Source organism: Corvus brachyrhynchos, unplaced genomic scaffold (genome assembly GCF_000691975.1).
Source record: "Corvus brachyrhynchos isolate BGI_N302 unplaced genomic scaffold, ASM69197v1 scaffold258, whole genome shotgun sequence".
In the NCBI taxonomy this organism is placed as follows: Eukaryota; Metazoa; Chordata; class Aves; order Passeriformes; family Corvidae; genus Corvus; species Corvus brachyrhynchos.
This window is the reverse complement of record NW_008240122.1, coordinates 918,890-944,802: the sequence shown is the minus strand read 5'-3', so window position 1 is coordinate 944,802 and position 25,913 is coordinate 918,890. Positions and strand designations below refer to the sequence as shown.

Genomic DNA, 25,913 nt, shown 5'->3' with positions numbered 1-25,913 from the left:
GCATTACATTAACACCTCCTCTCTCTGATGTTATAGGCATGGTTTAAGAAGAAACACTTCTGATTTTAAGGGTTTTTTTAACACTTATAAATAATTTGTCACAAATGAATGGCAGAACATTTAGCTCATGCCTCACAGTGATTTACATTATTCAGCACACACATTTCTACCTCACTAAAAATATGGGAGTTTTGCCACTGATTACAATGAAGCCGTTCACAAATAGTTAACAGAAGAAGGCTGTGTCACTGTCTCGGAAGAACAAATGCTGTTGTCACAGTGACCCCAACATTCTTTAATATTTAAGACAACTATGAACAGTACTTACCAGGGTCTGGAGTAATTTTGTTTCTATTTTTAGACAGCACAGTTGATCGCTGAATAAATGCTGCCAAGACCATAGCTCTGCTGTCCACTTTAACTTCTTGCTCCTCCTGGCACAATATACACATAACAACCTGTCTGGGTTCAGTTACTCTAGTTTGCTCTGGACCCAAGGCTGTGAGTTTTGCATCCGAAACTACAGGGCTAGAATATTCAAAGAATATTAGTGAGCAAATTATTTGAAAAACATAATTCAGATCATGACTTAAGTGTGTTTAGTGAGTTTCCTAAATTTATGATAAATGCTGACAAAAAATAGCTTTGGCATTTATGTAACAATTCCTATGTGCCCAGAAGTAACATGTATTTTCCAGAAAAAATTCATACCCTCCTGATAGTATAACCCACTCCAGTTTAACACAGAAACAGAATCTGCAGCCCTCCATCACCACCATCCCTTAAGTGTCTGATATGAATTTTGAAAACACTCTCCACTTCCCCACAAAATCATTAGCATTCTCCAATTCATATTTCCAACTATCAAGCAGATTTTCTTCCAGATCATCAATAGACATATAATCAGCTAGCTCCAATTTACTATGTTTAATAGCATAGTCTCTTCAGCATTATTAATAATTTACTGGGTGATTTTGTACAAAAAATCATTTGCCTGTTTCCATTTATATTTATGCCACAATTTTGACAGAGGGGGGAGGGAAGCATTCCATTTACTGCTGGTTTTTTGTCTCAGAAACTAATGAACAGTTTTCCATCAAGACCGAAGAAAAAAGAGCTTTTTGAAGTGGTAACAATAGGACAATCTGATGTAAACATTAACGAGAAAAAGTTGAAACAAGATGCCTTTACCTATTTTCATGGACTCCGGAGGTTGAAGTATCCAGCTCCTCCAGAGTTTGCTGAAAGAGTTCTTTGTTTTCATTAATGAAGTGCCGTTGCATCTCAGACATCTGGGCCATGATCTTTTCCCTGCGCAGTCTGGCAATCTCAGCTTTTCGCTTCCTTTCAGCTTTGTCTTTATCACGTGAACTCTGAAATTGTATCATTCACTCAGTCATTTTTAAAATTTTGTTACAACAGATTATTTATTTTATCTACTGCTATGTGTAACTTGTACTAACCTCCAAACAATGAAAATCTCTTTTGTCATAAAAGAAAAAGAAAAGACTACCAAAGAGTTATTTTGTGCCCTCTTTTCTTTAGCTTGTGTTCAATGCCAGGCAGAACTGCAGATCCAGAAGGGGAACCTCTTCCCCATAACCTTTAACTGTGTTTTGTATTTCTCTTCCCTTTAAGGATTCATAGGAGAAAAGGTTAAGAGAGTGATATGTCTCGTCTCTGGTGCTGCTCTCCCTCCACAGCAGCTGCATTCCTAAATGCACTACAGTGCTCCACAGTCAGTGTGCAGTACCTAGAATGTCATGTCAAGCTACACATATCAGCAGAGCTTATCTGGAATGACCTGCATGGTAAAAATACATAGATGCCATTTCTTTTAGCAACTTTCCACGGAGTCTGAAATTATGGGAAGAGCAGAAACATTTAATGCTGTGACTGTACCACAGACAATTCTATGAAGTAGAATTGCAAAAGATTTGGAGATTACAATATATGAAACAAAGAAAAACAGTCTAGGGACTCTACCAATAGGTTTTTCAAACAAATGAGTTTGATCTGTAAACTGTGAGACAAGTTTTCAGAAGTCACTGATGTTTCCCATGTTTGATTCAGAGCTACAATTAGAAATACAGTCCTTTGCTAGTCATCACCCAGACCTGTTCTAGATCAGCTGTTACAGATAGCTTTTACCTCCTCCATAATATTTCCTTCTGTCTCGGCCACAGGACTTGAAGAAGAGCTTTCTCTTAGCTTTTTAATAGTATTAAAAGTCTGTAAGAAAAAAGACAGCCTTTAATTTGTTTGTGACGTGAGAATGTAACTGTGTATACTGTAATAGTGATCATACAATGTGCAGGGTTGGAATCCAGAGGAGTAAAACTGTAGGTACAACAAATTCACACAGGAATAACTAAAACATCCCAATGTAATTAGGGAAGTTTCAAAAATCTGATTTCCATAATTTTCAGTGGTGATATAAATATATTTACCTTCAATATCCATCTGATCATGTCCTTGTGCACTTCCAGATGAGGTGCATTTTGCAGTGTTTCTAGCATAGCCAGTATGCTAGGGGAGTTATTGGGTGCCTCTCCTGGTTCTGAGAGAAAAATTACAATGAGAATTGATTATAATGTTACTGACAAATTAATAATTCACTAACATTAAAAACAAGAAACCCCAATGCTTGCTCAGCAACTGAAGAATTTCTTCAACAAATAGGCACAATATGTACCTTTTAATTCCCCCCCACACTGCAAACCTTTTCATGAATAGGCTCTAAATCCTCAAAAGTCTTGCTCACTGACTATATTTTCTTACAAAAGAAATGCACTGTATGTGCTCTCTGGCTGTTTTCATCTTGGGAACTTCCAATACTTTATTTCTCACTACTTTAAATGGAACTTTCAGGTCTTAGCAAAACTAGAGGCATTAGTCAGAAAATACAAAGGAGAGTCCAGATTAAAAGACTATTTAGGACTGCAATTATGATTTTTGCAATTGCATCTGATCATATGCAGCAATCTTAATTGAGATGCTACTTAAAGATATTAAGAATCAGATCTAGAGGGAATTATTCAACTTCTGGATTTCTCCTCTAGAAAACACCTTTAGTATTGTACCGTCATAGAATCTACACATGTGTAAAGCATGGATCCATAGTCAACTTGGTAACATCTTGATGGATAAACAAATATGCTCTTCTGGTAAATACAGTTTCAGAAGAATAAAATACGAGATCCTGGCATTTTCAGTTATTTCAAATTTGCTATGCATTTGAAAAGAAAGGCATACTTGATATTTTCTGAGTGAAGGTAAATGTTACAACATTCTCCTCACTGAGATTCTCCAGATGTTGTTTTTCCTCTTGCAGTGCCATTCCAATCAAATGCAAAACCTAGATAAAAACCACAAATTTTAGTTCTTTTCTTACATAATTCATATAATCCTGTTATATAGTTTGGATAATTCATTAAGAAACAGGAAATTCATATAATACAATTATATATTAAGAATACATTTGAAGTTATTTCTATATACAGAATTTCAAAGCTACATTACACAGGAGCAATAGAGTTTGTTTGAAATTTTGTCACATAAAATCCACATTAAATACTTGCATCTTTCTGTTTGCTGTCCTGAATAGTGAGTGAGAAGTCGGTACCTCTTATCGTTCTCCCTACTCACTGCATATTACTATTGCAAGTCTCTGGACAGAAGAAGCATGATGCACACTTCAAGTCCTTTTTATACACAAAGTTTAGTGACAAAAAGTTAAAAATTTTAAGTTAAATTTATTTTCTCTAGAAACACATTTTAAAATAATGTTAATTTTTAGGTCAGTGAAGAGCTGTAATCTCCTTGAACTTAAAAAATGTAATTACCCTATTTAGCACTATGGTAGCCTGAATGGCATTTTGAAGCTGAAATACTTCATTCTTGATGGTGCACTTTGTTATGCTATATCAGTCATTTCACAACCCTACACAAATTGCCAGGATGCTCTAGACACAAAGCTTTACTGATGTCTGGAATCAACACTAACCCCCATGTAAGGAAACAATAATCACCGGAAAATCTGTAACAGAACTGGAATGCAACAGACCAAGTATCTACAGAAAAACTGGCCAGACAAAATGAATTAAAAAAATATTTTGTTTTAATAAACAACAGTTAATCTCTCCTCAGTCTATCACATCTATTTAACAAGAGCTCATTAGATATGGACCACTTCTTGCAGATGTCTCATATCTACCACTGCAAGTGCTCCCAAGACAAAACTGGTTGACTTGGGAGAGATGCAGTCCAACTGCATGCCACCACAGACAAAGTGCCATGAGTTTCTGAAAAAGTGATAGGTCCCTAATGAATTTTTGAGAATGGCTGAAGACATTTTAGTTCAGTCCAAATAAAAAAAATCTTATTTCATTCAAAGTTACTCAAAAATCTAGCATTCTTACATTACCTAAATATAACTACATTGTTGTGATTTTTAATACCAATATATTGCTCCATTTTCAACTTTTTTTGTGTTCTATAGAACTGCTTATGTTAATTTAAACCTAGCTGTAAAAGGTAATATACACTCAATAAGACTGGATGTCAGAAAATTAATACTCAGTTTCAAAACTGGGGTTTCGTTGCAAAATCTTATTTTAAAATCCATCAATATTTTTGAAAAGTTTGGAGTTGGACCCTAAACCAACAACCCTGACCAATACGAACAGCTCCTGGATGGCAGCTCACAATTCACCTCTGCACACCCCAGAAAATGACAATCATTACACCAAAGGCTACAATAACCCTCCAGGTTTCTAGAGATCACTATAAATAGCAAGGAACAAACAGCTCAGCTAAGTTGATACATTTTCAGGTTAGAAAATTCTTTTGTGCACTTTCATGATTTTTTCCTAAAGTGATTTAGCCTAGACTGAAAATAAGCAAAGGAACATCAAGAAAAAAAAATCAATGTCTGCTTCATATGCAACAACTCAGATTAATGGCTTCTCTACCACAAGAAACATTACTGCCACTGATTTAAGAAGAATTCTTCCCTCTCATGTGCATCCCATTAGAAATCTAGCCGGGTCTTCCATTTCCTTTGAAAAATAAATTGCATCAGAGGCAGAGGAGTTTCCCTAGTTTTGCATATCAGCAAACACCACTTATTTCTCGTTCAGAGTATTCTGGATATTTCAGACACCAAGTAAACAACTCAAATCCATAAAATCACGTTAAAATGCTATAATGAACACTGCTCCATTAGCATGAGCATTACTTTAAATAAAAAACCCATACCCTTTGCAGCATAGACTCTGACCAGGCATAGCCATTGTGTTCCACTGCCCACTGCAGAATAGTTCCCATAATGCACAGCATGACATCAGACTGCAGGATATTAACCAGGCTGGCAAAAAGTGGGCAGAAAGGAGGAAGAGCTGGCGGTGGAAGAGCTGAAAGGGAAATTTGTGTGTTTGACATTTCTCCAAAATTTGCAACACCCATTTAAAATGTTTGATTTAACAGCTCAACCCAAGGCACGGGGTTGGAACCAGATGATCTTTGGGGCTCCTTCCAACCCAAACCCTTCTATGATCCTAAGGCAGAACACAGCTGCTTGATAAACAGTGTTACCAATACGTGCTGCAACATTCAACATGGCTTGTGTGTAACAGAAAAGGCAAAGGAATAAGCTCTTCAGAAAGCTGGTTCCATGACAAATCAGATCCCTGACTATAGCGAGGGAGACATAAGAGAAATTGCTTCATTTCTAACCAACTTCTACTCTAGCCCAGGAACAGGCTGTTAGTCTAAATGCCACGGCAATACACAGCTTGATATGTGATTCCATCTTCTCCCATCTCCTCTCAAAAATAAATACCTGTGTCTTCTCTGTTCTGTCTTTTCAGCTTTCTTTGTGCTTCCTCTGCCTGAAATAGAAGAACAGTGCCAGCATTACTCAAAATCTGTACCAATATAAATCGAATAAAAAAAGCATTCATGCTTTACTACATTGTTACTGTTTTTTCCCATCCTTAAATAAACATGAAAGCTTTAATGTCTTTTCAGTTTGTCTTATATTCTCCTTGTAAAGTAGGGTATGCAACTTCAAAATTAATCTTCCCTCTTAAGCCAGCCTGGATTCTTTTCCTAGCATAAAACTGTAAGGCAAGTTTGAGCTAAGATGGCAATTTCCATATAGGTAAGGGAAAATACAGACTGTTTTAAATACTTTCAGTAAAATAAGATGCAACGGAACCCACAGACAAGCTCCTGAATGCTCATTGATTTCAAGAGCTCTGTATAGGGCATAGGATCCAGTGTCACAGAAATCACTGCAAAATCTTGGGCAAATTTTGTTAACATTCTCAAATATCCAGCTGGTAATAGCTCTTCACAGAAGTAAGCTTTGGAAAAAGGCAAACAAAAAAAGAGACACAAAATAAACCCAGGAAGTTAAACTACTAGTTACCTTTGATTGCTCTGCCCTTGAAAAGTGATAGAAATACAGATTGAAGTTCTTGGCACATTCTGGTTTTAATTCATACAGCCCTCTGCCTGTTAACCCAGGTTTCCTACAACACACCAAAGCAAACAAAACACTTTATGTCCACTGGTTCTTAACATCTGAGAATAAATAGTTAACTAGAACAGCTAACAAACACTGCTTAAACAGGCATTCTAGAAATTAAATAAGTAACAGTATTAAGAATTCTGCACATGAGTAAAGCCATGGGAAATCACCATGACTCAGCCCCCTTTCTTTCATTCTCTCATTTTCACCAATTTAGACATTCCATTTCTAAAGTTGAATCATTAGAATAAATGGAAACATACTTGAAACATGCCACTTCTTCAATCACACTTTCCATCCCAGTCTCTCTGTTCTCCTACATGGAGTGAAAAGGCAAGACAGTGTGTTACTGTAGTTCTTGGAATAAACACATTCAAATATCATACCATACTAGAGTAAGCATGCAAATTGAATATAGTACAAAGTCATTTTACTGGCACTCAAGAGAACACTAGACCACATAACATGAAAATACATTCAGGAACACCATCTCTGCAAAGGTATTTTTAAAAAATCATGCCATTCTAAGTGCTCAATTTGTACTGCTTCTCCCTGTCACAATAAACTCAGATGTAACAGTAGCAGGAGAAAACTCTTAAGTTAGCTAACTCTGCACATTTTTAGAATACACAGCTAGTATTTCTAGTTTCCAGGTCTTTAAATTGAAATAAATACCAGAAAGCTAAAAAGACCAGTTATTGAAAAATGGTAAGACAACCACAAAAGGCAGCATGAGACATCAGCTCAAATATGTAACAATACTTCATACACAAATTATCTTTTAATATTTCCACCCCCTTCCTGCAATACATATTCACAGCAGTTAACAGGCCAGGGAAAAAGTATTTAGGACTAACAATATAATTTAGAACTCCAGCTTAAATCACAGTTTGCTCTTTCATGCAACCCTAAATTATTCTTAAATAATCTTAAAATTTGACTTTTCAAATTGTTTCAGTTTAAAATATTTAGAAAGAAGAAAAATATTTCAGAATTTATCATTAAAGTTACTATCAGTACAGTAAAATATTAACATTGGAATTTTGACTGTCTTCAGAAATAAATTTTAAAAGATCGCTTCAAAAATATTAAAAGGAAAAAGGAAAGCAAGCTTTGCTGTCCTACAGAAGTACTCAGAATTCAGATAAATTATTCTGTTCATGTAAATGAAGCATTTATGTTACACAAGTCATAATACAGTGTCTGATTCCATGTCTCTTCACTTCTTGTTAGGCTTTAAAATATAACAGCTTATATTTCTGGATAGTTCTAACAACCCACTTCCATACTGCACAGACTGCTGGCCAGATGGCCTGATTAGAAACAGCATTAAAAAGAAAAAGGAGCTGAAGAAGCTCTCAGATTCCCGCCTCTTTCATATGTTGTTCCTTCTTTGCCTCTTTCCTACCTTGCCACAAGAACTATTAATCTGTACTCACGCTAACCCTGCTCTTAGCGTAATCGCGCCGCTCCCACTCCACATTAAGTAACATGAACTTGCATAAGAAAATTTTTCAGCAATCAACCTTATCAAGTCGAAGTTGGCTCCCCCCTTCTTGACAAGTTACTTACATCTTCAGGTAGTGCCTTTACCAACTCACTGTGAGCCATTGGCCTGATGCTCAGCTGATGGATGATCTCCCGCTTGATTTCATCTGTTGCATTTACCTGTCCTATTCCAGGACTGAACCTTTCACCTGTAGAAATAAAATACACCTTTTTTTTTCTGATTTTAAATATCTTTTAATCTTTTTCTCTAATTAAAAGGCTGGAAAATAAGATGCCTTCTGTGAAATCTTGTGTTCACCCACCAGTGCTCAAAAATTCATTACACTGATCTAAGCTAGTTTCAAGGGTTTTCTCCTAGGAAAGAAATCAGAGCTACAGGAAGTTCACAACAGAACTGAACCTGAGATGACAATAAAAAATTGTCCAGACCATTAAAGAGTCTAAATTTTAAAAATTAATTAAGTATATTCTGAACTTACCAACAATCATTATAATGAGGTATAGCATCTCTTCTATAAGAGTGTTATTTTGTTGAACAACATCCTGAAGTAAAACAATTTAAAAAGAATTACATTTTTCAATAATCATTTCATATGCTGAAAATACTTTTTCAGTGATTCAAAACATTGCGTGTTTTCACCCTTAGCAGTCCCAAATTGAGCTATGCTTAAACACAGTCATAAGTGCAAAAATTATGCAACATTTTCTGACATTTACTAGTTTGGCAGGTAATTCAACTGCATATTTCAAACTGGCCAAATGAAAGTAAAACAGGATAGGTTTTGCTTTTTAATCAAGAAATAGCTCTGTCTCAATTCAACAGCATCTGATACATTTTGAAAATCAAACCTGCAGATTTTCTATTGCAGTAGTACATAAAATACCTTGTTAGTATTTTCTGTGCTAAATCTTTTGCCATAGTCTGGAGTACTAAATATCTGATAAAGTTCAAAGCGACTCAGCATTATCATCAGGAAGTGATTTGGATCCATCATAGACACACCTGTCTATTAAAGAAAAAAAAAAGATTATAAACAGAAGACAGATTGGGTGTTATCGTAGCATGTTTCTATATTTATATATGATGTTCACTGTATATTCTTTATAAAATTAATTCCTCTCGCAATGCTATGAATGAAGACTTAAATATTAAGTTTACTCTCTTAGGATGCCAAAAACAAAAGTGTAAGCCCATCTGACAAGCAGAATCCTATGCTTTACCAAGAATTTCTAAAGGCCTTTTAAGAGCATCATGTAAAATATTCAGGGTTACTCCTTTCTTAAACAGTCTAAATAAATTTCAATGAAAGACTTTTGTTTGGTTGTTTTTATCTGCAAAACTTTGTTCCTCATGGCTTATCTTCTAGCAGGCATAATATTACTTAGCATATACCACTGAAGGTTTTGACAACAAATTCCAATTGTCAAAAGATAGGCTGAAGGTTGTAGAGCAAAGCTTCCAAAACCTTCTTGGAAAGAAAAATAATGACGTTTCAATGCAGAACAAACACTGACTTTCAGAGATTTCCATTTCTGAAAGCTACTGGCTGACGTTTTTTCTGTTTATTAAACAAGGTATCTAAGTTTGCCAATTAGAAATATTTGTTGTTGGTTTACTATTGATAATGGAACCATCTTCAAAACAGAATAAACTTCCAAGAAAGCTATAGGATAGCTGACCAAATGGGCAGCTGAAAACGATCATTAAAAATCAGTGGCAGATCAAGCCTCAGGGAAAAAATGTCCAAAAGCAGAAGTAACTTGGGGCATGTTTTTCCAATTGGGTATTGCTAACTCTAAAAGATTTGAGGGACTCCTGAGAAAATATTTTGCTGTCCCGGTGAACTATGGACCCGAGCTGCAAATTTTAGATTCTATTGCTCTCAATGTAGAAGTATTGTATCTTCGACACAGCTAAATAGACTCATTTGCAAAATCTCTTCTGAAGGGAAAAAAAAATTCCACACATACAGAGTACATTACTGAAGACATGGAGACTTGTGCAACTGCCAGTACAGCATAACCCATTAGTTAAAATATTACATTCTTGAAGATGCAGCATATATGCACTGAACAGAAAATTCTGCACTTTTCAAATTACAATTAAAAAACAAGTATTACAACAACAGTTATTTCCTTTACAAATTATTCCATAATTATATAGATAAAATAAGAAAACTGAAGTCCTTCCACAAAAAAATTTACTTTTGTTTCCTTAAAAAGGTTCTGATGAAGATAAAAACAAACATACACATATCCTGAAAATACTTAGAAAAAATGCAAACCAGCATACGTAGTTACCTGAAGCATTACTATGTCCTTGTCAAACATCTCCCTCCTGCACTTCACATTATGATAGTAATAAATCTGAAAAAAATACCCAAAACACCACAATCATTAACAAAGATAATATTTAATCCAGAATTATTTTACTTCTGTAAAAAATAAGCTTTGCTATACTGTCTTCATAAACAAAAAATGAATCTGTAATTTGAAAAAAATTATACCATTCTATCTGTATGCAAAAAGCTTTTTTATAAAGCACAAGACAGGCATAGTTGCTGGCTGGGTTGTAGCGATGCAATGTCTGGATTGCATAAACTTAGAAGCAAAAATCTTTTTGACCTCTTTAGCTTATGTTTTAATGTATTTGTTTAGCAATTAACTGTTTGAAATTCACAGGAGAGAAAGCCCTTGTAGATGGAGAAATGTTTTTTCTTCGCTCCATGAATTGCTCTTTAATCATTTGAGATACAATCTTTCAGGAATTGCCAGTGTCAGCAAAATGTTAATATTGTGACAGAACTATACTTAACCCAAACCATCCTGGGAAGGACTCAACAGGACTGAGCCAGGCAGCAGCAACATCACAACCACTGCACGGCTCTGAAAAGTGGGAAAGTTTGATTCCACCACATCAAGGAAAAATAAATAGGGCTGACAAGTTTCTACCTAGGACAGGGAACACACTTCAGTGTGCTAAAGTCTCCTCTAGACACATACCATTTCCACCAGAATTACATTAAGACAGCTAGGCATGCCTTCCCTTTCTTCCCCACCTTTATAATCCACACATATAGATGCCCACTCCTATTTTCTGGGAAATATCCAAAAGGAGCTGGCTTTCCATAGGCAAAGTAAAAGGAACATGAGCTTTCCATAGCCAAAGTAAAGAAAAAGGACTTGCAGACTGTGGGAGTTATTTTATCTCAACTAAACGAAGCTCTTAACTTTAAGATCCTGACAACCAGGGAAAATTAACACAGAGACTTATTTCACTACCAAAAGCTAGGCTGAAATTCCAGATTTGATGTGTGTCTACAGCACTATGGGCACTGCTATAATTGTACATAACTAGAGCTCTTTTTGCTTTAATGACAAGGACACCACCTTATAAAGATCCTTCAAGAAGTGTCAGAATATAATATATTTGAGCAGCTTCATTCAGTCTCCTAGTAAATACACATGGCAATTATCTAATGTAGATGAGGGCTGATGGGAACTGAAAGGATTTTCTTGCAAATAAATCAAGTTAACACCTCACAGAATTAAACCCTATCCCTGTTGTAATCTTAAGTCTTGCTGAGAAAATCACTTGAGACAATCACCCTGGTGGGTGGTACTGACACCACAGTACCTATTTCATAGCTGTTATGCTTGAAACACTTAATTTATACAAACATTGAGAATGTAAGTTTAGGGATGAAAGAAGCCAGTCTCCAGAAGTATGAGAGCTAAAAGCCAAGAAATGCTTAGTTCTACACTGCTTCTATTACTGCAGGGTCTTTGGATTTTAATTACTTTATAAATATAAATAGCCATAATATCATAATGCTGCATATTTTCACATCTGAGACACTTTTATGTGGAGGTGATGAATGCATTACCACAGATGTGCAGATCTAATTCTGCACTTCCAACTACTGCTGGAAAGTACACAGTAAAAAAGCTAGGAGTCATTAACTGCATTAACAAAAACTTCTTCACACACCAAGCACTAAATTCAGTGACTACTGTAGCAGTCCTGAAACAAAAAAACAATTTCTGACTTAAAAAAAAAAAAGAAAAAAATCAAAGACCAGTTTAAAAGCAAAAATAGTCAAATGATGTCAGTGCTGATAAAAATGCCTATCTCACATTGCTTTCCATAAGACTGACATAAGTAAAATTTCAAATCAATGCAGAAAAAGAAGGTTTTGAGGTTTGAAAGATCAAGAGCTCCCTCCATACTCAGCACTGGTAAAGTCCCACCTCTAGTGCTGTGTCCAGCTGTGGGCCCTTCACTTCAAGAAATACACTGAGGTTCTTCCAGGCAACCAGTGACAGGACAAGAGAACATAGCCTCAGGTTGTGCCAGGGGAGGTTCAGGTTGGACATTGGGAAGAATTTCTTCATGGAAAGGGTTGTTAAAAATAGAAATGGACTGCCCAGGGAGGTGGTGGAGTCACCGTCCCTGGAGGTGTTCAAGGGACATGGCCCTTAGTGCCATGGTCTAGTTGACCAGGTGGTGTTTGGCCAAGGGTTGGACTCAATGATCTCAGAGGTCTTGTTCAACCTAACTGATTCTGTGATTCTGTGAAATTATCCTGAGGGAGTTATCAGAAAAGAGTGATTCTACAGCTACTATGCACTTACCTGATTAACAAGAGAGAAGCCATTCCTTCTCCACATCCCTGCATGCACTTGGGCACATAGGACTAGGCATCGCAGAGGATGTTCTATTAACATAGGTGGGCTAAGCTCACTCTGCAGTAAGAAAATGCAATATTTTTATGTATACAGAGAAAATAAAAGAAAATGGGACTGAAATGAAGGAGGATGGTATTTGTGATCATTAAAATATTTGGGCACTACAAAAGACAAGCAAATCTAACACAAAAGTTAGATGAGCCTATTCACAATCTTTCAAATAGTTGTTAACCACCCTCACATTCTATCTTTGCTCCACACAACTACTGCACAAGGGCTTGAGTTTATTCCTAAAGACAGCAGCTTTCATACTTTAAAACATCAACACCAGCAATTTAATAACACTGTAATTATTTCTTTTCTTTTATTCAAAGGTTAAGTACTACTTCTTTCCAAAGACACTGAGATTTCTTCTCCCAGTTAGGTTTTATCCTCCTTTATTTTACTTTTTTTTGACTACCCCTTAAAGAAATAGCATATCAATAAGAACAGGCAAGAAACAGCTGGGGAAGAAAATTAGAACCCAGCCAAAGGAAAAGGAATCAGATCCTGCCTGGGGTTCCTAAAAACAGTTTCTGCTACAAAAAGGAGGTTATGCAACATGAGTCTTAGTTACTTTAGAGAGCAATACTGATTGCCTATGCTCCAGTCATGAATATCTAGATATTAATCTTTTAAGAGGTAATTTTATGTACTGAAGATATTCTCTCTGAGTAGAACTCATAGTACAAAGGTCCTTTGTTTTATTTAATAATACCCTACACTTACATGACCAATTTCACATTCAGCATTAATTATATTTAATGAATATACTACATTTAATTACATACCAGGGGTAGCAGCTCTGGAAACTTATATGCCACTTCAGTTTTACTCAGCAAAACATGCAAGCCTACATAAAGACATGAAAAAAAACCATAGAGAATATTACATCCAATATTTATGTAATTCAAATAGGACAAAAAAGGTCATCTAATTTACTTTCAGACCATTTTCTGGACACAGCTACAGGTCTGCAAATTTATCACCTTGGAGCTACACAGCTATTTCCTGAAGAAACATGTTACAAAGAATACATTTGAAGAGAATAGAAGTTTTCCCATTGTATCTGCATAAACCTTGCAGTACAAGCGCAATTTTTGCCTTTTTTTTCAACTCTTTCATGTCCCCGCTGTGAGAGCCAAGAGTCCTTGGTCTGTCAGGACAAACAATCAACAGCAGATACCTCATCCTTTTTATCAGGCCTTACGGGGTTTATAAAATACCTCAGGAACTAGAAAAAGGCCCCTCCAAAATACATGACGGTTTTCTGGTTTGCTTTCTTTTGAAGTTACAAGGACTTTGCTCAAAGACTCAAATATTCAAAGTTACTTGACACTGAGCTGCACGGCACTTTACCTAAGAATTATCTTTTTCACTCCATTACTTGTGAATTTATTTTTATCACATCTTTCTGATTCTGTAAACTAAAATTCACAAGGCTTTTTTCAACACAACTGTTGAACAAGATAGGCACAATATGAAGAGAAAGGCATAGCTCAATTTTCTGGTGACACATCTGTTTGATAAATCTGTTCTCTAACAGAATGTTGATTAGTCTATTCAATATGACAGCTAAACATATTCCAAAAAAGTCAACCACAGTCCATATTTTGTTGCAGCTCTTTTGCATCATTCATGTAGCAAAAGCAGCAGTAGCTGTCTATAATACAAATCCAGAGGCATGGGACAATCTCCACCAGCCTGAATGATAACAAGTTCTCTGGTGCAAGGGAACATCTGGCCTAGAGGCTACCAAGCAGCTATAAAATGGCCAAAATTCATCCTGTTCAGGCCTTAAACAATGCCTGTGTGTGTCTTCATGTACACACAAACACAAATCGCATCTATAGAACATTTTTCATTTCCTGAAGTATTTTTCAGCTGCTCCTACCTGCAAGCAAACGAGAAACTGGAAGATGAATGCTAACTTTTTCCTGAGAAACGCAGTATCTGATGGTCTCAACTGAATGTCCACACATACTGAGGACAATAGGCTGTTCTCCATCAGTAAATCCACTATGACACTGCATCAACACAGTCAGGCATTTCTTGTAAGCTTCAATCAATACTTTTTCCTAAAAGAAAGATTGCAGTTTACAGAGATTATGAAAAAAACCCCACAGCTCTGAAAAATAATACAGACAATTTAAGAAAGACTCTGAAGGGTTTGAGATTTTTACCTTTAACAACAGTCCTGCAAAATTAAGATAAGGAATCCAACAAAAGAGCCAAATTAAGGAGGGCACAAATTGCAAAACTCGTACTGGTATGTCTGATTAGAAAAATACCCACCAGTATGTTGTTTGGGTTTGGGGTTTTTTTGTAACTGACATTATGGTAACTTTCTGAGCAATGACCATGCTAGGCTAGTAAAACCTGCACATTTACTACCAGTAACAAATTAAAGCCAGCCTAAATGTTCAGATATTCCAGGATCACTTATTCTACCAGCATATTTTACCATGCTTAAATTCTCTAATCCTGAAACTTGAAACACCTATGGAGCAGAAACATGATTTATAACCAGGCAGTATTTGGTAGACCCAGGGCCTACTCCTCCATTCCCTCCTCTCTGGAAATGATAACCTGGTAGTGTAGTGACAATCTTCAGATGTGTGACAAAAAAAAGGCTTAACCACATTCTTATGAATTGGTCAGTACAAACCATCCTTGTGCTTAAATACAGAAAATATCTGCATTCGCTCATAGAAGATGTTCTTGGCTTATGGTGAAGTTGTGTTTAGGTCAATTTTTACATGTATTAATATTTGGGTTTCATCCCTCTTCACAAAGAAAAACAATTCAGAAGAAACTTACATCTAATGCACACCAGTCCTGCATCATTGAAATAACAAGTGTTAATTTCATCTGCAGTGTAAATGCAGCTTCCCACTCTGGTTCCATTTCGATGTGCTGTCCTACTTGACGAGTTATTGGATCCATACCCTAGAACAAGAAGAATTATACATTTCAACAATGTATCACAGAAATACACTGACAGCATTAGCAGAAGTGTGAGACAGTAGTCAGCTATCCTTATAAACATATTGTTGCTGCAACAGGTAAAAAGAACCTTGGGGGAATGAAAGGGATGAAACCACAAGTGAAGAGGTCTATTTGTGTGTCACGAACAATTTATTCCTCAATACAAGGAGCAACTCTGCTGACATTTAAAACAAACCAGATTTTGCCCACAGAATTAATTGTGTTGTCTGCCTCTACAAATGCAAAATATGCCCCAAATCACACTTCTCTTTTTGAGCTGCTCTTCCTTTTTATTGTCATCTAGAACAAACTTAATTTTTAAAAAGAGAGGCAAGATGTTATGTTTCAGGAAAACATGACATGGCTCCAAAAGTGATACTGCACTGAAGCTATAAAATGAAGAGTAGATCAAATTTCTTCTATTTTGACACCATGATAGCTAACTTCCTGCTTAAATTTTGCCAAATTTTGTAATTCACAGATTTACATACCTGCATACATTTGAGTAATTCTAAGAAGGCATCAAAACCCTCCAGGAACTTGCATCTCAAGTCATCTGACCACTCTGTTGGCTTACTTATCAACACATACCTGGGTAGATTAGGAAGATGGAAGTGTTCATTTTAGATTTTTTTTTTTAAACTCCTCAATTTTTCAAATCAGCACATAGTACACTTACTTGAGATCCAAAATAAGGCTCTGGACACGTCTGAATTTGAAAGCCTGCAGAGCAGTGTAACGTTCAAACTGAAACCTGCCTTGGATGTCACGGTGCCTTAAGTGGTCCATGAAAGTTTTGATGATAGTGGTCATGAGATTCTCTTCTGTTATTAGCATTCGAGCCTATGCCAAAGTACATTGAAATTTGCTGTAGTTAACAGACACAGCTAACAAGATTTTCACACTGCACCATGAAGTTTATAAAACACTTTTTTTTTTTATCATCCAAAGTAATTACATCAACAATTAGCACAGAACACAGAAAAGCACTCTTTTCACAGAATCACAGAAGACAAAAAAAAGGAATCTAGTCAAAAATTATCATAAGCCAGATTTCTTTTTTCAGATTCTTTCTGTACAGAAATCTGTCTATGGTAAGGCTCCTGCTAACCCATATAATTATGGCACAAGACATCTTATTATGTGTCTTATAATTAACTTGTACCTCCCTTTAAGTATGTGTTATCTCAGATAGTTTAAGTACAAGCCCTTTAGGGGAGTGACAGCTCTTCTGTTTTCTGTTTACAAACTATCAAGAGCTGCGGTGAGCAGAGCCTCTTCTGAACTGGTAAGGAAGTGCATGTGCAATTTCCACATGGAAATTTCATGAAATTACCTGTAATTTCCCTCAAGGTCTCCTGCATGTATCTATGTGTTGTATGAAACAAATCAGCAAAGTCTGAGAAAGATTGTCTTCCACACCCAGCCTTACCTAACCCAACTTCACAACAGAGGAGGGGGCACTAAGTAATTACTGCCAGCTCCTACTCATGAACACTTCCACAACTCCCCCAGTCTGCTGGTTCTGCAGGTTAAATGGGATGAACCTTGCAGTTCTTGGATCCGGCTGGTAGACTCAACAAGACTGGCCACTCTGATCTACCACAATGACATTGTGGCTCTTGACTAAGAGCTTCCAGGTTTTACAGCTGCTAATGATAATCCAAAACAGTTTCTAAAATGCTATTGCAGTGGGGGAAAAGAATCTAATGATTAACATTTTTCCCCCCCAAAAAATCATCACCAACAGAACTGCCCATCCACCCTCAAACGAAAAAACCTCAGTTCCTTGAGAGCTCCAACTCTTACATTACTAAGATCAGTTTGAAAATGTTACTGGAGGATGGTAGGGTGGTTTACATTCTTTAACTTACTCGTTTAGTTAAGAATGAGTGACTATAAATCTATTAAAAATAATACTTAGTTCATATGATAGGAGCTTATCATAATTACTTTCATGTCGTCAGTCTATTCTATCCTTCCGCAAAACTGTCAAAATACATTTGCTTTGGTTCTTTCCAATGCTTTCAAAATAGAACACACATAAAAGGGGCACTGCAATTATTCTGCCCTGGTAAATGTTTGAAATTACTTTTTTTGTAAGTATGCGTTGATACACGTATTATACCACCCCATCTGCCAAAGGGAAAAATATCATAACCATCTGAATAATATTAATTGTTTAAGTCTAACTGTAAGTCTGAATATTGGCAACATTCTTATTGAAAGCATCAAAATTAAAAGAAGCAACACAATATTGTCCTGAACCATGGGAACAACATCATGAGTTCCTGTTGAATTTCCATGAACATCCATCCCTAGGAAAATGAAGAAGTTTGCTCAGTATTGTGATTGCCATGCTACTATTGAATTTTAGAGCTCAATTAAGCTTATTAAATTTGGGAGGATTCAGAAGCATTCATTTTTTAAACAATTCTGGGTACAAAAACCAGACTTTTATTCCAGTACAGGTCCAAATTTTAATTTGTCTAGTTCATAATACAAGCAAAGACAGATTTAAATGGAGACTGGAACAAAAAAAAAAAAGTTTCCCAAACAAGCTGGTGAAAGATCAGCAGATTTAGTGAGCTGTGAGAAGTCACAGTGCTTGTAAGCACTGAAACAAAAATTAACTGGAAAACTGAGAGAAGGCATTGTCCTGAGACTCAAAGTACCAAAGGAAGTAGGGAGTATCATGAGACAATTCTTGCTTGCACTTGTGTTGACTGGAAAATGAACATGAAGCAGATCACTTATAAACTGCACCAGAATGGCACTCTGAAACCATGATATGCAAACCATAATACAGATTTCTACAAACAGTAACTGCGGCTCAGTATGATGAGGAATTTAAATGTTATGTGTGTGTATATCTCTAAATAAATTTGAAAGCACCTTTCTTAAAAAGGTAAAAGAAAAATGTAAAAAGAAAAACCAGAAACACCCAGCCCACTCTGGGAAGCCAGACTGAAACTTCCCGATGTTGAATGCTTTAACTTCTAAACCCACAGCAATGTATGCAAACAGTCTGACTGTTCTGCATTTGCATAGTAATGTTAAAGAAATCTGCAGCCTTGATTTATGAACCTTGAAAGGCTTTTAACAAATAAAGATTTCCTTTTTTGGTCTTTTAGTACTTACAAGAGAAGGCACTGTGAATATCTGTATCGAGAGGTCAGCAATTGAGAACTCTCTGTCGTGGTCATCTTTCATAAAATCACTCTGCAATCGCTCATAGTTCTATTAAGAAGGAGGCAAAAAAAGGCAAGGAGTGCCAACTATCAGTTTTTAAAAGAAAGACAGGCACTACTCACCAGAGTAGGTACAGTGAAGAGTTGGACAGACAGAGCAGCCACCGATACTGCCCGTTCGTGATCATCCTCCATATAATCTCTCTGCAACTGCCGGTAATTCTAAACAACAAGGGGAAATTCACCTCTAATCCACACTGACCTGATTTTTTAACTTAAATGTCTGCTCTGGGAAACTTTAATGCCATGAAAAAGGGAAGAGTAGCTCTAATGGATTATTATATGGATATTTTGTACAAAGAACATGACAACTTAATCTGCTCACATGTGAGATCTACTCACCCTCATTTTCACAATAAAGGCTAGTATTTTATTTTCTACTTGAGAAAGTTATTTGTCTGCAGCAGTGAGCAGAATTCTGCAGTGCTGATTTAAAGTACTTCAAATACAAGTTACTGCAGAAATACTAATCAGCATAACTGAATTTCAGCACTGTTTCTGAGCAGTGCTGTAACAGCTTACACCTCAACAATGAGCAGCGATTAGCTCTTAAGAAGTGATAGCCTACATAGCTGATGGTGAAGACAAAAACATCTGAACTGCGTTAGTTCTGGGGCATCTGAAAGGCCATTCCCTTCCCAGGAGATGAGATGCCATTATAACTAATATACTGAAGAGCAAAACAAGATTTTCAGCATTTCATTTCAAGTTTTCACTTCCATAAAAAGGAAAAAACATTGAGTAACAGTTCATTTAAATCACTGTATGCTAACTAGACTCTCTTCACTAGACAGTTTTAGCATTTAATGGCTCTTTGTAAGAAAGATACTTACTCTCGCAAAGCGGATAGCAAAAAGTTTCTTGTACTTCAAATCCATAAGTAGACTGCTCATGAATAACTGGTGATACACATTTCTAGCTCCTGTCAAGAAAAATGAATGAAATACTGCATGTCACTATTTTCTATCAACATATTATGGAAACATTTAGAAGGGTAAACTTCTACAGAATGAGGTAAATATGCATTTCAGAGTAGAAGCTGCTTTGATTAAGTCTGTCAGGTGGTAGCAAAGGATGAAGAAGAATACATAAACCAAAATTCTTCAAGAGGCATTATTACTCCTGTATAAGATAATACTGTTGAATGGGAATGTATATCACCAAATATAAGGGAAGTCAGCAAAACAAGAACAGAACTCTGTTCGTCCTCAGGATAAACAGGGGATTTAGATAGCCCAGGGAAAAGAAGAGAACACTATTATGAGAACACCATTATGAGAAGTCTTGGGAACTGCAACAAATTTTCCTAGTTATGAACATCTCCATAAATAATCAGCTTAGCTATCTCTGAATTTCTAGTCTGTCTGGACAGCATCCCAGAAAGTATTATGAATACAAATGATATTCATCTCTATGTAGCTTGGAAACAAATGCACATATGCATCATTTCTTTCTGTGGGTCACTTTTAAGTCAAAAGCCATGACACTATTTCCTTACCGGAGAGGAACTATGGAATACAAGAAAAAGTAGAGAAATATTGCTGCTGAAATAGAAATGCAGAAGTTACTCCTTGCTTACATGAAAGACATTATCCTAACAAAACCTGTATTAAAAATGTTGTAATGCTCCACAAAAGCAGTACCTTTCAGATTACAAAATTTGCAGTGCTAAGACTCCATTCTCAAGACAAAGGTATTAGATAAACAAAACCTAAAATAATCATTGTCTCCATACTACATCCACTTTCCACCTTACTTCTTACTTATTTTACTGGTACTCCAAGAAGTTCCCCAGACAGACATAGTGCATCATTCCCTACCTGTCCTTTGTGCATCTCTTTCTTACACCTGGCCTTACACATCCTTTCAGGATATCAAATCAGACATGGAATCAATGAGGGAATAGAAATTAACTACCTCCCTTTCCTCAAAATTACAGCTTTTCTAGCTAATTCCATTACATCAAACAGCCTTTCAAAGTTTCAAGAGCGCTAAAACAACAGAACAGGGTTTTCACTGAATGTTCTCAGAGCACTTAAGAATACCTCATGAACACAAACATAAGTCAAAGCAGAAAGACTCTGCCTTATCCCTTACAAATAGTCTTTTTGGTAGGTATTAAATGGATGCTGAGATCCGATAAAGCAGACAAACCCCCAATTTTTCTACTGTTTACTCAATTCCCCTTAACTATCACAGTCATTTGCATACTCAAGTCAGTCTTAATTTCAAACCACTTAGAAAAATTAGACCTAAAACCAATCCCGTCTCCAAACAGTCTCTGTATGTTCTTGTCTTAAATGTACTTGGGAGTGTATCATGAAGTGAGAGATTATAACAAATTAGACAAAATTATCCATAATACACCACAGTAAAAATGATCAAACATTAGCAGATACAGTAGAAGGAAAATTTAAGCATAGCTTTCTTTAGCATTTTCCAGAACTTTGAGAAAACTCACCTTTCCACAGTTTAGAATCATAAAGCATCAGCTTATCTACAAGGGAAGAATTTTCACCATCTGGCCCTTCTTGCAAACCAACCTGACACAGTATTCGGCGAAGGCCATCTTAATGAAGAGAAATGGTGCAAGTTACTTACAGCTCAAACACAAATATGTTATTTTGACATATTGAAATTTTCATACAGCACAGAAGCCTCCACACTGCCCTCTTTTCCATGACAACTGAATAACAGCAGTTGTATTTTGCTGATACAAACACAAATATTTCATACCTTGCAAGTTTCACACTAGCCTTATGGAACACTAGGAACACAGTGAAAATTGCCAAACACAATGATTTGGTTTAAAGTTATCAAATAAAAATGTTGTTTAAAAATTCCCTAAAAATGCTGCTGATTTATTAAAATAAGAAAGTTATGCAGCAGACTAATTTTCTAGGTTTTCTTTCTCCTATTTAGAGTCCTATCAAAAGGAAAATATAATTCATATGACATGACGTATATATTCATGTAGGAGCTTTTTGTTTTCACTTAGGAGCTGCTATCATTTTAAGGCTTCTCTGCATATTTTTTCTAATGGAAAGAAGCAATGATTGCAATTATAAGACCATGCTTGCAGACAAGCCTGCATCTGCAATAGAGCACAACCCAGACATGCTCCTATTAAGAATGTTCGACCTGGCTTTGCACTAGAGGTAATGCATATTCCTGGAGAACTATGTGACTTACAGAGTCCTTATTTCCACACCCTGCTTGGCATCACAGCTCCTCAGGCAGAGTGGGCAGTGGCTTAGTGCCGTGCACACCATACCGTGTACTGCATGTAACATAGCTGCACGTGGTGCAGTAACCATGCTGCATGTGGTTACCCTCTGTATGTCTGGTTAACATACACTCTGAGAACCCCTACAGCAGCTTGGGGTTATTCCTTTTTTGCCTTGCAGAGTTCAATTCCAACGACTGTTATGAAGGATAACAAATTAATGGCAACCACTGCATTGTTCAGCAATTGTCAAACAGACACTTAATCCTGAAGAAGTTACATTAGCTAGGAAGGACATAGTGGTCAAACTTCTGATGAAGTTCCACAGCGAGGTTTTTTCTTTTTTAATGACAAGCATTAATGACAAGTCATTCCTTTCACAGCAATCATCCAGCCTAACATCTAACCTAACTCTGGCACAGCAGAAGATCCCTCTACCTGTCACTCAGCCTTTGTTCAGGGACATTTCAGTGTAACCACCGAAGCAGCGCACCTGTATTACCCCATGTTACAGATGAAGGGTAACAGACTGCTGAAAAGATTGAGCAGTTTAGTTGTTTGGGTGTGTTTGTTAAAAAGCTAAGGGAAACCAACTCTTTCAGAAGTGCATTTCACAAAACCAGACTCCAGAGTAGGAGACTGCATCCCAAGACATGGAAGGCAGCTCAAGTAAATGAGCACACTGGTCACAGACAAAGTGCATGTGTGCTGTTTACAGTCAAACATGCTTTTTGCCCTTCTGAATCATAAAGAACTCAACATTTAATGAGCCAAACTCTTCAGAACTTCAGAAACACTACACACATAACTCAGACAAAATTCAGCGCTTTCTTCTGTAATTTGAGACACCCTTAACATATTCAAGTTACTTTTTAAAACTGTCATTTAATGCTGAAAATTAATGACTGTGGCACCTGGCACAAATGATATGGCACAAGACTGGGCTTCAAATGAGAATGACAATGCCTGCCTATATGTTTCACTGAAAGGAAAATTTACCACAGAAGGAAACTCTCCTCATAACTCCTTTCTATTAATACCTACTGTTTACCAGCAACACTGGCAAATAGTTGAACAAACTGCTACCATAACTTTTGTTGAAAACTTTGATTTACTTATCTTTAAAACTTAAACTACTTATGTTTCAAAAACAAGAAGATGTTATAAAGACCTGGTGCCTGAAATCTTGGCTAGTTTTCCAGCTATCAGTCTAATAAAACATACAGTCCCTGAAGGAAGGTTGCACCTATGCAGAACATAGGTGCAATATGACAGCTGAGCGTGCTTTGTTAATACTTCTTGCTAATATTTCCAGATGAATAAAATACAAATTGCAAGGGGGTCTGTATCTACATTTCTCTGTATCAGCAGTTTGTCACTTTTCCTTTTATTTCCCATCATATCCTACATCTTCACAATCTCATGATTTACCAGGACAAAGAGGGAGCCAAGTCAAAACAAAAACCGAGCATTCCCATAAAATCTGATACTGTGCATCTTGATTCCTTTGAAGAAACCTCTTTCAAAAAATCTGATTAAGACTTTGTCAGCTTCTGTACTTACCAAAACCTTCCACAATTCCTTGCATTTTCTCTGTTCTACTTAGCAAAAAATCTGAAGCAATCACTTTCATCATCATTCATCAAATTACTTCTGAATAATTTTGTTTTATCTAATCAGACAGGTTATTTTCAGCTTACTGCATACATTTAAAAAGAACTAGGGACTGAAAAAATAGCTTTTTGGCATACTGCATTTGACAGTGAGTCTCAGCTTCTGTTCAACAGCAACTAAACAGAAAAGACTATGTAAGACTAGTAGCACTTCCACATGCAAGTTAGAATTCAGAACAGCACTCCAGTAAGAGAAAATAGAATGAAGTCTGACAAGTTATTAATAGCTTTGCCTTATACATTACATATCTGAAATAAGTAGACAAAATTGCTTCAGAAAATCAGCTCCTCTCACAAATATTCTCTAACTTATCTCAAAAAGGTCAATTTTGCCCACCTGAATATCCAATAACACTGCCAAGCCAAGTTAGGAGCTTCAGACCAAAGCTCTGATGGGCAACAATAGATGAATGCATAACTTGTACTTTCAGTGGCTTTGTCTGACGACTGGTATTTCTCTTAAAAAGAAAAGGAAAAAGGAGGCAATGCATATTTAAGTGAGGACTGGCATCTACTTCTATACAGAAATGCAGCATTTCTATGATCAAATTTGGTAATTTATAATATTAATAAATATTCTAATTACTATCACCTACATAGCAAACCCAAAAAAGTCTGAACTTTGTTTATCCTATTAATATTCTAAGGACTTTATTATGCAGTATCAACATATTTACGTCAATCCATTTTCCACTCTTGCCCTGTTATCAATGCTTACACTGATCTGCAGCATTTTACTGATAACCAATCAACCCAAGACAGCCATGCATGTTTGTCCCTCTTGACATGCAGGTCACACAGCAGCCCCTCATGGAAACTGACTGTCCACAGACTATTTTCAAAAATACAAATTAAATACACAAAGTTAAAACAAGGAAGAATTTACCCTCATCTAGGTGTTAGAAAGCATAATAATTAAATGTGACATATAAAAGCCATTTGTTCTTTGCATGCATGGGCAGCAAGTTAAAAATATTGCACAACATTATCTTTAAAAATATGCTAATGTTTTCAAAATACCATGAATAGTTAAAAACCAGTAACTCTAGTTGCAGTTTGTTTTTCAATGGTTGCAGTATCATACATAAACAATTTATTTCATGTGATTAAGTACTGCACTGCAGCAGTTAAAGAAAAATTAAACAGAAAACATTATTCTCATGTTTTTACATGGAAGAATCTTGCAATATATAGATATTAATATATATACATAGATGCAAAATGAAACTATTTGCAGTTTCACACTTGGATTCAATCAGTAATAATCTCCATAACTGTTGTTGTGAAAGACATAAGCAACTTCATACTATGGGGAAAAAACTATAATAATTTAACTTCACTGATCTGAACTGCCATGTAATTCTAAAAGATTACATTTAAAGTTCCCAGACACATCTGTTTTATGAAGGAAAAAATTGTCTACAAACTTCTTTTTAGAAAATTATTTTGGGTGTCAGGTAGGTGTTCCAGTTTGGCCAAATTTAGAAATATAGTAAGAAAAAACCCAACAAAAGACCAACAACAACAAAAACCCCATAAACCAATATTTTGATACCTCTACTGTGCATATTGTAAATAGTATCACCAACACTTTGTATCATTAAAATATAGTGAGTCATTATGATCACAGTATCACAAACTGTGTAGCAAAGCCTCTTTTTGCTTAAGATGAGGCAAGTAAGCAGATAATACCCCTTACCACCACTACTTACCACTATTACTGATTTTGCCTGCTCACAGTACTGGAAGTCTCCGTATCGAACGGACCTACGGCCCTGTAAATTCAGAAAGATGTAACATTACCACCAGCTCCTAAACAAGAAGTCCTGATTCTGTGTTTTACATTAGTATAAAAAACACAGTAAAAGCTTCAGATGCATGCTAACTACTCTGCCTTTCATGCTGTTTTCACTATTTAAAGTACTGTGTATAGTTACATACTGGGATTTCCCAAATGCACTGTGTACTTTTTAAAAGAAGATAAAATTGCATCATATATTTAG

The 25,913-nt window shown here is 36.2% G+C and overlaps 1 protein-coding gene across 2 annotated transcripts in view; it reads right to left on the bottom strand.

Annotated features, from left to right (window-relative positions):
- Positions 1 to 25,913, bottom strand: part of UBR2 (ubiquitin protein ligase E3 component n-recognin 2) — a 54,087-nt gene that overhangs the window by 15,994 nt on the left and 12,180 nt on the right. The window contains exons 7-30 of one of the 2 annotated variants that reach the window (XM_017744792.1): positions 25,623 to 25,685; positions 24,248 to 24,368; positions 21,473 to 21,580; positions 19,845 to 19,933; positions 19,075 to 19,173; positions 16,440 to 16,603; positions 16,252 to 16,351; positions 15,593 to 15,721; positions 14,667 to 14,850; positions 13,564 to 13,625; positions 12,680 to 12,790; positions 10,346 to 10,411; positions 8,929 to 9,051; positions 8,524 to 8,587; positions 8,108 to 8,232; positions 6,799 to 6,851; positions 6,434 to 6,536; positions 5,843 to 5,891; positions 5,260 to 5,414; positions 3,256 to 3,358; positions 2,451 to 2,560; positions 2,152 to 2,232; positions 1,192 to 1,373; positions 329 to 528 (exon numbers count right to left, since the gene is read on the bottom strand). In XM_017744792.1, coding sequence (XP_017600281.1) covers positions 329 to 528; positions 1,192 to 1,373; positions 2,152 to 2,232; positions 2,451 to 2,560; positions 3,256 to 3,358; positions 5,260 to 5,414; positions 5,843 to 5,891; positions 6,434 to 6,536; positions 6,799 to 6,851; positions 8,108 to 8,232; positions 8,524 to 8,587; positions 8,929 to 9,051; positions 10,346 to 10,411; positions 12,680 to 12,790; positions 13,564 to 13,625; positions 14,667 to 14,850; positions 15,593 to 15,721; positions 16,252 to 16,351; positions 16,440 to 16,603; positions 19,075 to 19,173; positions 19,845 to 19,933; positions 21,473 to 21,580; positions 24,248 to 24,368; positions 25,623 to 25,685 — 2,644 coding nt within the window. Of the gene's footprint in view, positions 1 to 328; positions 529 to 1,191; positions 1,374 to 2,151; positions 2,233 to 2,450; positions 2,561 to 3,255; positions 3,359 to 5,259; positions 5,415 to 5,842; positions 5,892 to 6,433; positions 6,537 to 6,798; positions 6,852 to 8,107; positions 8,233 to 8,523; positions 8,588 to 8,928; positions 9,052 to 10,345; positions 10,412 to 12,679; positions 12,791 to 13,563; positions 13,626 to 14,666; positions 14,851 to 15,592; positions 15,722 to 16,251; positions 16,352 to 16,439; positions 16,604 to 18,901; positions 19,001 to 19,074; positions 19,174 to 19,844; positions 19,934 to 21,472; positions 21,581 to 24,247; positions 24,369 to 25,622; positions 25,686 to 25,913 lie in introns of both variants that reach the window. The other variant, XM_017744791.1, reaches the window with a different exon arrangement.